At 35.3% G+C, this 15589-nt stretch overlaps 2 protein-coding genes across 2 annotated transcripts; both read left to right on the top strand.

The window, feature by feature from the left end:
* The first annotated feature begins 1192 nt into the window (after positions 1-1192).
* Positions 1193-2692, top strand: LOC123468107. Its single transcript, XM_045167765.1, has one exon. It carries the CDS (start codon positions 1193-1195, stop codon positions 2690-2692), a length of 1500 nt encoding a protein of 499 aa, XP_045023700.1.
* Positions 2693-2712: 20 nt separating this feature from the next.
* LOC116925000 lies at positions 2713-6925 on the top strand. The gene is made up of 4 exons (XM_045167764.1): positions 2713-2756; positions 2861-5418; positions 5466-5725; positions 6062-6925. The coding sequence occupies exons 1-4, from the start codon at positions 2713-2715 to the stop codon at positions 6923-6925; spliced, it is 3726 nt and encodes a 1241-aa protein (XP_045023699.1).
* Positions 6926-15589: the final 8664 nt, after the last annotated feature.

Genomic DNA, 15589 nt, shown 5'->3' with positions numbered 1-15589 from the left:
AAAAAAAATATAAATTCTTTTTCCATATTCAATCTAAAGTCGTTCTGTGTCTTATTTTCTTTCCGTGAAACAATATTGCGGATTCCCCATCCGTCACATTGGTGCCGAAACCCATTTGACGAACAATTCAGGTGACAAGTGGAAACAGAAGAAAATCTCTCAAGGTATGTCCCACTCTACTTAACGGCAGGCGGCCGTTTTCTTCTGTATGGTATACTGCTACTAGCCACCGAGTTCTCAATCGTAAATTATGAAATTTGTTAAAATCTAAGTGCAATTATCGAAAAAATGCATGAAAATGTCGGTTCCAAAAAATCCATTTTGAGCGGCCATGTGCAATGCGGTACATTTCGAACGTACCTCCACCCGCAAACCAAATTTTACCATTTTTGCAATCGGGCGCTAAAGAAAAGAGAAGTTTTTCAAACCCTGCCTCTTCCACTCTCCTCTTTTCCCCCCTCTCTCTCCTCTCCTCTCTCTCCTCTGCCCTCTGCCTCTTTTTCAAACCCTGCCTCTTCCCACTTAACCTTTGCGTTCCCTTATTCATTCCATTTTTTGTTCTACTGCGATTATGTTTTCCTATTTGTTTAAATTCTAAAAAAAAAAAAAAGTTTTCTTGTTGAAATCATTGAATGAAAAGGTAGTGGTAGGCGTACTAAACTAGAGGTATATAACTATATACCTCTAGTTGAGGTAATCTGCCACGCGGCGTTCTAGTGATCAATGCACTTAATTACAAAGTAACGCATGCTTTAATTTACAAGTTATGAGGTAAGCATCGAACGTGAACTTTTAATCCAATCGAACTAATATTTCCGGAATCGTTATTTTACCAATTACCTATTCGAACAATTTATACGAACTCGAACTTATCGCACTACAATTAATCGAAATTTACTATCTATCGGACAAAACATCAATCCTATTCTTTCGGTACTACTCTTTACAACCAAACTAACGAATCTTTTACTCATTTACAGGTTTTTCGAACAAATCGAAAAACATATTCCCGTCAATTACGTGAGTCCAGCAAACATTCACTGGCCAGTTCGGATAGTTGACACTTTTCCCCAATCTCATTGATTCGTATACTCGCCGGCTGTTACACGAAAGAACTACGCCACCAAACGAAAATTACGCTATCGTATAAGACGAACTCCCAATACTGCTTCATACTCGCTAATTTCCCAGCATGGCCGACGAGGGCCAAGATCACATGGTCGACGCTCAGGCCCTGTTTGCCGCGCGGACGACAGCAAAGCGCAAACACACCAACGCCGTAAAGCGAGCCCGAACTTTAATAGGCAACGCCGCGTCTCGCGCCGACCTCGACGACTTTATGCCAACGCTAACTGATGCCTTCAACGAGCTCGTCGATATACACGAGCGTTTCGTGGCTGCTGCTAACCTTGACACTGAAGAACTGGAGGCCGCCCAAGCGTACTTGCAAAGGATCCAGCAGCTGCATAACACTTGCGTCGAAGCACTCAATCGCGTCCGTCAAGTGAGGGTTGGTCGTCAGGGATGGAATGTATCCAACAGCGGCCATGAACCTAATCGTTCTAATCCACGCGCCGACCAAACGGAATCGCTCAGCAATACCATTCAGTCTTACGATTCCTCAGGTGCTATTCAACAGCCTGAACCGCAAGATACCCCCAGCCATCTAAACGTACCTGATGAGAAATTTGACGCTACTGCTCAATTAACGGCAGCGAAAAAAACGAAAGCTCGATCTCGAGTTCTTGTTGGTCCAGAAAAAGTTCAGCAAGAACGAGAAGTCAAAGATTTGGCGACAAAAAACGAACGAGAACAAGAGGATCTTATGATGCGAATCCGTCGCGAATCGCAACTTCTTGCGGGCCTCGGAGCTGTAGCGTTCGAAGATTACCACTTAACTTCGTCTCCATTGCAAACTTATCAGAACAATCTGCCTAAGGCATTCGTGCCAACAAACCCTAACATCAGCGATATGAGTCATCAAGTTCCTGTTACGCCGCGTCATCATTCATCCTATCGCGAACCAAGGCTAGTAGTAGCTAAGTTTGACGGCGATCCCCGTAGATGGCCGAAATATGCGGCTGGTATTAAAGCCACTCTAGCCGACACAGACTTCGCGGAGTCAGTGAAACTGCTTTCGCTCCAAGAAACTTTGCTAGAGAGTATCCAACGAAGAATGGCACATATCTTCACTGGCGGCTATTCGTTCGAATCAGCGTGGGCTCAGCTCCAAAGCAAATACGGCGACCCAGCCTTCATTATTCAAGCGCATAATCAGTACCTCCTACAGCTTCTACCTTTCAAGAACGGTGACTTTGATTCCCTTTTTCACATGGCAACTGCCGTGCATGACGCCGTTTCGAGCGTAGGCCCTGAACACATCGATTTGTTCACTTACTTCACGGTAGTTGGCTCCCTCCACGTCAAGCTACCGATTAATCTTCATACTGATTGGGGCAAGTATGCCTACGAATTGAGACGAGTTCCATCACTAAAGGACTTTGACAGCTGGATCGACGCAATTGTTGGTGCGGAAGAGCTTCGTGGTGCCAAACTATCTTCGACGGGTAATGCGAACGCAGCAAAACCACCCGCTCCCGGTTCGACAAATAGAAACAACAGCAATCAAAATCAATCGGGCAGCAGCAACTATAACAACCGCAACCCAACTATCCTTGCGCAATCGTTATAGGATGTAGCAGTCTTCCCAGAATGTCTTGCCTGCAAGGAGAATCCAGGCCACAAGCTCGAGATGTGTAACGTTTTCAAACGAATTATTGTCAATGCTCGCGCCGCATTATGCGCCTCCAACAACCACTGCTTCAAATGTCTAATTCGCGGCCATTACACGAAAATGCAGAAGACTAAACGCTGGTTGCAAAGAATGTGGTGGGCCCCACCATTCGTTATTACACGGAGCTGATCGGCAGTTTCCGGAATCATCAACCAATAAAGGTAACAAGCCTCACGTACTTCTCGTTAAATCCATAGATAGCGGTGTACGGCCAGTTTTATTGGGTATTGTTAAACTGTTGGTTGAAACATTTGACTCAGTTCGCACAACCTATGCTGTCCTTGATCCGGGTAGCGAAGCAACCCTCGTAACACGCAACTTGGCAAACTCGCTAAATCTGAAAGGTCCAACTTTGCTCGTTCGCTTCGGTTCGTTCTACGACTCGCTTTTAATCGAATCCAATGTATTAACGTTCAAACTTAGCTCACTGGATGGGAAACAAACCTTGGAGGCGTCCAACGTCTTAGTCGTCCCAAAAATTACTCTGTCCCGGCGTAAAATTGATTGGCCCAGTATCAAAACTAATTGGGAACACTTGTCTGGCCTCGAACTTCCTAGTATCGATTCGTCCAAAGTCGAAGTTTTAATCGGAATGGATTTTCCATCCGCTCATCGAACGCTCCGAGTCGCCTTACCGATCGAAGGTGAAGATGGCCCTACAGCGCACCAGACTTGCTTCGGTTGGGCCGTTGTTGGCAAAATACCTCGATGTCTCGTTACCGGCCCTAGTAAGAAGCGAAGCGTTAATTTAGGTTACGTACAACTCCACTCGTCGGCTTTCGAAGCTTCGGGAAACTCGCAATCAGCAAAGCCATGCAAAAATTCACCCGAGCCTCCAGCTGCTAACTCCATTTCCGACGAAGACGATCAAATGGTAGCCATCATCAATCGGTCTATGACGCGCTTAAAATGTGGTTACCAGATCGAGCTGCCAGTAAAACCGAACCACCCGTTAATTCCCAACAACAGAAGCCAAGCTCTTTTGCGTTTCTATGGACTTGAACGTCGCCTTCTTGACCCGAATATGCGTGGCCTCGCCAAACAAGACGAACAAAAGATAGATAATCTCATCGCTTCCGGCACTGTAGTCCTTGTGGATCGGTCAGAAATCGACAAACCGGCGGGTTTTATTTGGCATTTACCGCATTTCTTCGTCGTAAACAACAACAAACCGGATAAAGAGATTCGAGTCGTTTTCGACTGCGCCGCTCGTTACAAGGGAATATCTCTCAACTGTTTTCTATTGCGTGGACCCCAATCTATTCCTTATCTGGTTGGTATCCTACTTCGAGCGCGCCAGCATTCCGTCGCCCTTTCGGCCGATATTACTTCATTTTACCATCGTATCGGTGTTGACAAAAAACATCAGTCACTTAAACGCTTCGTTTTTCGCAAATTTGGCAGCAATTCTCCGATCCTCACGTACCAGTTCACGACGTTAGTATTTGGTGAAATTTGTGCATCATCTGCCGCCGTTCAAACCTTGCAACGCGCAGCGAACGACAACGTCCGTTTTCCCCACGTTGCCACCAGATTAAAAGACAATTTTTACTCCGATAACTTTTGTGACTCTTTCGAAACTGAGCAGGAGGCTTTAAATTTTGCGAAAGATGTGACGGAATCTCTCGCGTCTGGTGGTTTCGCGTTAACCGGTTTTGCTTCATCTTCCTTGCGAGTTATCAACAGTATACCAGCGCATCTTAGATCGACACCAATAGCGGATCTTAACCCGAACGCCTCGCCGGTTGACTTTATTTTTGGCATGGAGTGGCATCTCATCGACGACTCTTACAGAATCAGGGTAAAGCAAATGCCCGAAGTATCTACAAAGCGGGAATTGCTATCAGCCATTTCCTTGACTTTCGACCCTCTCGGTATTTGCCTTCCAGTGATGTCAGGAGCGAGGCTCCTGTTTCAACATATCCATCGATTAGAGCGCGAGAAGAAAATGCCTCGTGGCTGGGACCACCCATTGCCTGAAGAAGTTCTGGCAAAGTGGAAAGAATGGACGAAAGGACTGAACAAGCTGTCTCTTATGTATGTCAGCCGCTGCTTCCGCCCGACCGAATTTCCTCTCGACAAATCAGTGTTTACGCTAATTATTTTTGCAGACGCCTCATCAGTAGCATACGGAGCCGTCGCTTATCTTCACGTGAAGTACGGAAGCAGAACGCACGTCAGTTTTATTATGGCAAAAGGCCGCCTCGCGCCTCTCACCCCTATTACGATTCCGCGACTCGAGCTAAAAGCCGCCGTCCTGGCCGTTCAAATCTCAGCAATTATCAAGAAGGAGCTTCGGCTCATCATCTCCGCGACGGAGTTTTATTCGGACTCAGAAATAGTGCTACATCAGTTGCGCACCAGCCGCCCTCGTCAAACAGCGTTCGTCACGGCAAAAAGAAATGAAATTCTTGCACACACGTCGGCAGACCATTGGCATTATGTCTGCAGCGAAGACAATCCCGCGGACGCTTGCACACGGGGCGTTGTTCCAAAAGATTTTGGGCCAGACTGTCAATGGATCACCGGACCTAGGTTTTTGTCGGATCCAGCGTTCGTCCCAGTAGCGTTCCATCCGCCTTCCGTTTTTGATGATGATGAGACGGAGCAAGTCGTTAGTGTCGGTCAGCTAAGCGTGGTATAACCATCTCGTACCCGTCGTTTCTCGTAGTATCTAAACTAATTGCTCAAAGTACCCAGCTCAACATCTTGAAACGTGATGTCGCCCAAGCGCTACGGACTGACCCGGATTCCGTCAAGGAACCAACCGCCGATGAGCTTGCTAATGCCTTTCGCCTCTGCCTAGCCATCTCGCAAGAAGAGGCATTTCCGCGCGAGACCGATGCTCTGGCAAAGGGCGCCTCGATTCCCAGAAATTCGACCCTGAAGCGAGTGGGGCCATACATCGACCCCGTCGACGGTTTATTGAAGGTAGACGGGCGGCTTCAACACGCAGAGCTCCCTGCTCGTACTCGTCATCCAATCATCATAGCAGCAGACCACCACCTCTCCAAACTGATAATCGAAGATTGTCATTTCAGAGTCCACCATTCTGGCGTGGAACATACGCTGAGTGTTGTGAGGCAAAATTTTTATCTTCTTCAGGGACGAAGAGCGATCCGCCGAACCCTTGGAAAGTGTGTGAAATGAAGAGTCCTTCATGCGCTGCCACAGGCTCCTCGAATGGCCAGTCTACCGAAAGAACGCCTCCAGGCATTTACCCGCGTATTTACTAACATCGGCTTGGATTGTTTTGGTCTCTTTCAGGTCGTCGTCTGTCGGCGAACTGTTAAAAGATATGGTTTGCTAATAACCTGCCTCTCCACTAGGGCCGTGCACCTAGAGGTACTAGACACAATGGATGCCGACTCTTTTATAATGGCACTGCGCCGCTTCATCTCCCTCCGCGGTCACCCTAAAGTGATATTCAGCGATAATGGCACAAACATCGTCGCGGGAGAAAAGGAGCTGCGAGAAGGAATCAACAACCTAAATTCTGTTCGGGTTACAACTGAGATGATTGACCGAGGGATCGATTGGCGTTTTTCGCCACCGTCAGCACCATCGTTTGGTGGCATTTGGGAGAGACTAATTAGTTCAAGCAAGAAGGCCATGAAGGCCATTCTGGAAAATCGATCCGTCACCGACGAAGTTCTGCGGACAGTTTTCGCAGAAGTCGCGTCCTTGTTGAACTCCCGCCCTCTAACGAACGTCCCGACCGACCTGGCAGAACCAGAGCCTCTCACTCCCTTTCACTTTATCTTGGGCTGTGCAAATCCACACCAGGCCCCTGACTCTGAAAGCGCCTTTGACGGACTCTCAAGAAGAAAATGGAAGCAGGCGCAATTCATTACCGACCAGTTTTGGAGACGCTGGATGCGTGAGTACCTGCCCAGCTTGATTGAAAGGAAGAAGTGGGACAAATCGGTCCGACCGCTCCGTGTCGGCGACAACGTCTTGATAATGGACGAAAACACTCGAAGAGGAGAGTGGCTTACTGGACAGATAACAAAAGTCTTTCCCAGTAGCGATAACGTTATAAGGAAGGCTGCCGTCAAGACCGCTCGATCCGTACTAATCCGCCCCGTTCTTAAATTATGCTACATTTCAGGTCCTCGCCCGCAGGATTGATTCCGCCGGCCGGCCGGACTGTGGCGCACCAGCGCCAAAGAAAAAGAGAAGCGGCACTGTGGCAGCGAAGCAGACGAAAAAAGGACTTGCCGGTGACATTCTAAAAAGTGTAGTCCTGTCTTTTTCGCTGAGAAACAAAAAAAATATAAACTCTTTTTCCATATTCAATCTAAAGTCGTTCTGTGTCTTATTTTCTTTCCGTGAAACAATATTGCGGATTCCCCATCCGTCACATGAAAACACTGTGATACCATGAGTATTAACTTTTAAATCAATGTCAATACACCGTTATACCATGAGTTTTTACTTCTATATGTAAACAGGATCAAATATACATGTATTCAATGTGAATACAATGTTATATTATGAGTTTATACTTCTATATGTAAACAGAATCAAATATACTTGTATTCAATGTGAATACACTGTTATACCAGGAGTTTTTACTTCTATATGTAAACAGGATAAACATACTTGTATTCAATGTGAATACACTGTTATATTATGAGTTTCTACTTCTAAATGTAAACAGAATCAAATATACCTGTATTCAATGTGAAAACACTGTCATACCATGAGTTTTTACTTCTATATGTAAACAGGATCAAATATACTTGTATTCAAAGTGAATACACTGTTATATTATGAGTTTATACTTCTACATGTAAAAAGAATCAAATATACTCGTATTCAATGTGAATACACTGTCATACCGTGAGTTTTTACTTCTATATGTAAACAGGATCAAATATACTTGTATTCAATGTGAATACACTGTTATATTATGAGTTTATACTTCTAAATGTAGACAGAATCAAATATACTTGTATTCGATGTGAATACACTGTTATACCATGAGTTTTTACTTCTATATCAATGTGAATACACTGTTATACCTTGAGTTTTTACTTCTATATATAAACAGGATCAAATATACTTGTATTCAATGTGAATACACTGTTATATTATGAGTTTATACTTCTACATGTAAACAGAATCAAATATACTTGTATTCAATGTGAATACACTGTCATATTATGAGTTTAAACTTCTAAATGTAAAAAGAATCAAATATACTTGTATTCAATGTGAAAACACTGTGATACCATGAGTTTTAACTTCTATATCGATGTGAAAACAATGTTATACCATGAGTTTTTACTTCTATATGTAAACAGGATCAAATATACTTGTATTCAATGTGAATACAATAATATATTATGAGTTTATACTTCTACATGTGAAAAGAATCAAATATAATTGTATTCAATGTGAATACACTGTTATATTATGACTTTATACTTCTACATGTAAACAGAATCAAATATACTTGTATTCAATGTGAATACACTGTTATATTATGAGTTTATACTTCTACATGTAAATAAAATCAAATATACTTGTATTCAATGTGAATAATCTGTTATACCATGAGTTTATACTTCTATATGTAAACAGGATCAAATATACTTGTATTCAATGTGAATACACTGTTATATTATGAGTTTATACTTCTACATGTAAACAGAATCAAATATACTTTTATTCAATGTGAATACACTGTTATACCATTACTTTTTACTTCTATATGCAAACATGATCAAATATACTTGTATTCAATGTGAATACACTGTTATATTATGAGTTTATACTTCTTCATGTAAACACAATCAAAAATACTTGTATTCAATGTGAATAAAGTATTATATTATGAGTTTATACTTCTAAATGTAAACAGAATCAAATATACCTGTATTCAATGTGAATACACTGTGATACCATGAGTTTTAATTTCTATATGTAAACCGGATCAAATATACTTGTATTCAATGTGAATACACTGTGATACCATGAGTTTTTACTTCTTTATGTAAACAGGATAAATATACTTGTATTCAATGTGAATACTGTTATATTATGAGTTTATACTTCTACATGTAAACAGAATCAAATATACTTGTATTCAATGTGAATACACTGTCATACAACGAGTTTTTACTTCTATATCAATGTGAATACACTGTTATACGTTGAGTTTTTACTTCTATATATTAACAGGATCAAATATACTTGTATTCAATGTGAATACACTGTTATATTATGAGTTTATACTTCTACATGTAAACAGAATCAAATATACTTGTATTCAATGTGAATACAATGTCATATTATGAGTTTATACATCTACATGTAAATAGAATCAAATATACTTGTATTCAATGTGAAAACACAGTGATACCATGAGTTTTAACTTCTATATAAATGTGAATACAATGTTATACCGTGAGTTTTTACTTCTATACGTAAGCAGGATCAAATATACTTGTATTCAATGTGAATTCACTGTTATATTATGAGTTTATACTTCTAAATGAAACAGAATCAAATATACTTGTATTCAATGTGAATACACTGTTATACCATGAGTTTTTACTTCTATATTTAAACAGGATCAAATATACTTGTAGTCAATGTGAATATACTGTTACATTATGAGTTTATACTTCTACATGTAAACAGAATCAAATATACTTGTATTCAATGTGAATACACTGTGATATTATGAGTTTTAACTTCTATATCAATGTGAATACAATGTTATACCATAAGTTTTTACTTCTATATGTAAACAGGATCAAATATACTTGTATTCAATGTGAATACAATGTTATATTATGAGTATATACTTCTACATGTAAAAAGAATCAAATATAATTGTATTCAAGGTGAATACACTGTTATATTATGATTTTATACTTCTACATGTAAACAGAATCAAATATACTTGTATTCAATGTAAGTACACTGTGAAACCACGAGTTTTTACTTCTATATGTAAACAGAATCAAATATACTTGTATTCAATGTGAATACACTGTTATATTATGTTTTTATACTTCTACATGTAAACAGAATCAAATATACTTGTATTCAATGTGAATACACTGTTATATTATGAGTTTATACTTCTACATGTAAACAAAATCAAATATACTTGTATTCAATGTGAATAATCTGTTATACCATGAGTTTATACTTCTATATGTAAACAGGATCAAATATACTTGTATTCAATGTGAATACACTGTTATATTATGAGTTTATACTTCTACATGTAAACAGAATCAAATATACTTTTATTCAATGTGAATACACTGTTATACCATTACTTTTTACTTCTATATGCAAACATGATCAAATATACTTGTATTCAATGTGAATACACTGTTATATTATGAGTTTATACTTCTTCATGTAAACACAATCAAAAATACTTGTATTCAATGTGAATAAACTATTATATTATGAGTTTATACTTCTAAATGTAAACAGAATCAAATATACCTGTACTCAATGTGAAAACACTGTGATACCATGAGTTTTAACTTCTATATCAATGTGAAAACAATGTTATACCATGAGTTTTTACTTCTATATGTAAACAGGATCAAATATACTTGTATTCAATGTGAATACAATAATATATTATGAGTTTATACTTCTACATGTGAAAAGAATCAAATATAATTGTATTCAATGTGAATACACTGTTATATTATGACTTTATACTTCTACATGTAAACAGAATCAAATATACTTGTATTCAATGTGAATACACTGTTATATTATGAGTTTATACTTCTACATGTAAATAAAATCAAATATACTTGTATTCAATGTGAATAATCTGTTATACCATGAGTTTATACTTCTATATGTAAACAGGATAAAATATACTTGTATTCAATGTGAATACACTGTTATATTATGAGTTTATACTTCTACATGTAAACAGAATCAAATATACTTTTATTCAATGTGAATACACTGTTATACCATTACTTTTTACTTCTATATGCAAACATGATCAAATATACTTGTATTCAATGTGAATACACTGTTATATTATGAGTTTATACTTCTTCATGTAAACACAATCAAAAATACTTGTATTCAATGTGAATAAACTATTATATTATGAGTTTATACTTCTAAATGTAAACAGAATCAAATATACCTGTATTCAATGTGAATACACTGTGATACCATGAGTTTTAATTTCTATATGTAAACCGGATCAAATATACTTGTCTTCAATGTGAATACACTGTGATACCTTGAGTTTTTACTTCTTTATGTAAACAGGATCAAATATACTTGTGTTCAATGTTAATTCACTGTTATACCATGAGTTATTACTTCTATATGTAAACAGGATCAAATATACTTGTATTCAATATGAATAAAATGTTATATTATGAGTTTTTACTTCTATATGTAAACAGAATCAAATATACTTGTATTCAATGTGAATACACTGTTATACCAGGAGTTTTTACTTCTATATGTAAACAGGATAAATATACTTGTATTCAATGTGAATACTGTTATATTATGAGTTTATACTTCTACATGTAAACAGAATCAAATATACTTGTATTCAATGTGAATACACTGTCATACAACGAGTTTTTACTTCTATATCAATGTGAATACACTGTTATACGTTGAGTTTTTACTTCTATATATTAACAGGATCAAATATACTTGTATTCAATGTGAATACACTGTTATATTATGAGTTTATACTTCTACATGTAAACATAATCAAATATACTTGTATTCAATGTGAATACAATGTCATATTATGAGTTTATACATCTACATGTAAATAGAATCAAATATACTTGTATTCAATGTGAAAACACAGTGATACCATGAGTTTTAACTTCTATATAAATGTGAATACAATGTTATACCGTGAGTTTTTACTTCTATACGTAAGCAGGATCAAATATACTTGTATTCAATGTGAATTCACTGTTATATTATGAGTTTATACTTCTAAATGGAAACAGAATCAAATATACTTGTATTCAATGTGAATACACTGTTATACCATGAGTTTTTACTTCTATATTTAAACAGGATCAAATATACTTGTAGTCAATGTGAATATACTGTTACATTATGAGTTTATACTTCTACATGTAAACAGAATCAAATATACTTGTATTCAATGTGAATACACTGTGATATTATGAGTTTTAACTTCTATATCAATGTGAATACAATGTTATACCATAAGTTTTTACTTCTATATGTAAACAGGATCAAATATACTTGTATTCAATGTGAATACAATGTTATATTATGAGTATATACTTCTACATGTAAAAAGAATCAAATATATTTGTATTCAAGGTGAATACACTGTTATATTATGATTTTATACTTCTACATGTAAACAGAATCAAATATACTTGTATTCAATGTAAGTACACTGTGAAACCACGAGTTTTTACTTCTATATGTAAACAGGATCAAATATACTTGTATTCAATGTGAATACAATGTTATATTATGAGTTTTTACTTCTATATGTAAACAGAATCAAATATACTTGTATTCAATGTGAATACACTGTTATATTATGTTTTATATCTTCTACATGTAAACAGAATCAAATATACTTGTATTCAATGTGAATACACTGTTATATTATGAGTTTATACTTCTACATGTAAACAGAATCAAATATACTTGTATTCAATGTGAATACACTGTTATACCATGAGTTTTTACTTCTATATTTAAACAGGATCAAATATACTTGTAGTCAATGTGAATATACTGTTACATTATGAGTTTATACTTCTACATGTAAACAGAATCAAATATACTTGTATTCAATGTGAATACACTGTGATATTATGAGTTTTAACTTCTATATCAATGTGAATACAATGTTATACCATAAGTTTTTACTTCTATATGTAAACAGGATCAAATATACTTGTATTCAATGTGAATACAATGTTATATTATGAGTATATACTTCTACATGTAAAAAGAATCAAATATAATTGTATTCAAGGTGAATACACTGTTATATTATGATTTTATACTTCTACATGTAAACAGAATCAAATATACTTGTATTCAATGTAAGTACACTGTGAAACCACGAGTTTTTACTTCTATATGTAAACAGGATCAAATATACTTGTATTCAATGTGAATACAATGTTATATTATGAGTTTTACTACCTATATGTAAACAGAATCAAATATACTTGTATTCAATGTGAATACACTGTTATATTATGTTTTTATACTTCTACATGTAAACAGAATCAAATATACTTGTATTCAATGTGAATACACTGTTGTATTATGAGTTTATACTTCTACATGTAAACAGAATCAAATATACTTCTATTCAATGTGAATACACTGTCATACCATGAGTTTTTACTTCTATATCAATGTGAATACACTGTTATACGTTGAGTTTTTAGTTCTATATATTAACAGGATCAAATATATTTGTATTCCATGTGAATACACTGTTATATTATGAGTTTATACTTCTATATGTAAACAGAATAAAATATACTTGTATTCAATGTGAATACACTGTCATATTATGAGTTTATACATCTACATGTAAATAGAATCAAATATACTTGTATTCAATGTGAAAACACAGTGATACCATGAGTTTTAACTTCTATATAAATGTGAATACAATGTTATACCGTGAGTTTTTACTTCTATACGTAAGCAGGATCAAATATACTTGTATTCAATGTGAATTCACTGTTATATTATGAGTTTATACTTCTAAATGGAAACAGAATCAAATATACTTGTATTCAATGTGAATACACTGTTATACCATGAGTTTTTACTTCTATATTTAAACAGGATCAAATATACTTGTAGTCAATGTGAATATACTGTTACATTATGAGTTTATACTTCTACATGTAAACAGAATCAAATATACTTGTATTCAATGTGAATACACTGTGATATTATGAGTTTTAACTTCTATATCAATGTGAATACAATGTTATACCATAAGTTTTTACTTCTATATGTAAACAGGATCAAATATACTTGTATTCAATGTGAATACAATGTTATATTATGAGTATATACTTCTACATGTAAAAAGAATCAAATATAATTGTATTCAAGGTGAATACACTGTTATATTATGATTTTATACTTCTACATGTAAACAGAATCAAATATACTTGTATTCAATGTAAGTACACTGTGAAACCACGAGTTTTTACTTCTATATGTAAACAGAATCAAATATACTTGTATTCAATGTGAATACACTGTTATATTATGTTTTTATACTTCTACATGTAAACAGAATCAAATATACTTGTATTCAATGTGAATACACTGTTATATTATGAGTTTATACTTCTACATGTAAACAAAATCAAATATACTTGTATTCAATGTGAATAATCTGTTATACCATGAGTTTATACTTCTATATGTAAACAGGATCAAATATACTTGTATTCAATGTGAATACACTGTTATATTATGAGTTTATACTTCTACATGTAAACAGAATCAAATATACTTTTATTCAATGTGAATACACTGTTATACCATTACTTTTTACTTCTATATAAAAACATGATCAAATATACTTGTATTCAATGTGAATACACTGTTATATTATGAGTTTATACTTCTTCATGTAAACACAATCAAAAATACTTGTATTCAATGTGAATAAACTATTATATTATGAGTTTATACTTCTAAATGTAAACAGAATCAAATATACCTGTATTCAATGTGAATACACTGTGATACCATGAGTTTTAATTTCTATATGTAAACCGGATCAAATATACTTGTATTCAATGTGAATACACTGTGATACCATGAGTTTTTACTTCTTTATGTAAACAGGATCAAATATACTTGTGTTCAATGTTAATTCACTGTTATACCATGAGTTATTACTTCTATATGTAAACAGGATCAAATATACTTGTAATCAATATGAATAAAATGTTATATTATGAGTTTTTACTTCTATATGTAAACAGAATCAAATATACTTGTATTCAATGTGAATACACTGTTATACCAGGAGTTTTTACTTCTATATGTAAACAGGATAAATATACTTGTATTCAATGTGAATACTGTTATATTATGAGTTTATACTTCTACATGTAAACAGAATCAAATATACTTGTATTCAATGTGAATACACTGTCATACAACGAGTTTTTACTTCTATATCAATGTGAATACACTGTTATACGTTGAGTTTTTACTTCTATATATTAACAGGATCAAATATACTTGTATTCAATGTGAATACACTGTTATATTATGAGTTTATACTTCTACATGTAAACAGAATCAAATATACTTGTATTCAATGTGAATACAATGTCATATTATGAGTTTATACATCTACATGTAAATAGAATCAAATATACTTGTATTCAATGTGAAAACACAGTGATACCATGAGTTTTAACTTCTATATAAATGTGAATACAATGTTATACCGTGAGTTTTTACTTCTATACGTAAGCAGGATCAAATATACTTGTATTCAATGTAAGTACACTGTGAAACCACGAGTTTTTACTTTTATATGTAAACAGGATCAAATATACTTGTATTCAATGTGAATACAATGTTATATTATGTGTTTTTACTTCTATATGTAAACAGAATCAAATATACTTGTATTCAATGTGAATACACTGTTATATTATGTTTTTATACTTCTACATGTAAACAGAATCAAATATACTTGTATTCAATGTGAATACACTGTTATATTATGAGTTTATACTTCTACATGTAAACAAAATCAAA

The sequence above is a fragment of the Daphnia magna genome, unplaced genomic scaffold (assembly GCF_020631705.1).
Source record: "Daphnia magna isolate NIES unplaced genomic scaffold, ASM2063170v1.1 Dm_contigs289, whole genome shotgun sequence".
In the NCBI taxonomy this organism is placed as follows: Eukaryota; Metazoa; Arthropoda; class Branchiopoda; order Diplostraca; family Daphniidae; genus Daphnia; species Daphnia magna.
This window is presented reverse-complemented; position numbering and strand designations above follow the sequence as displayed.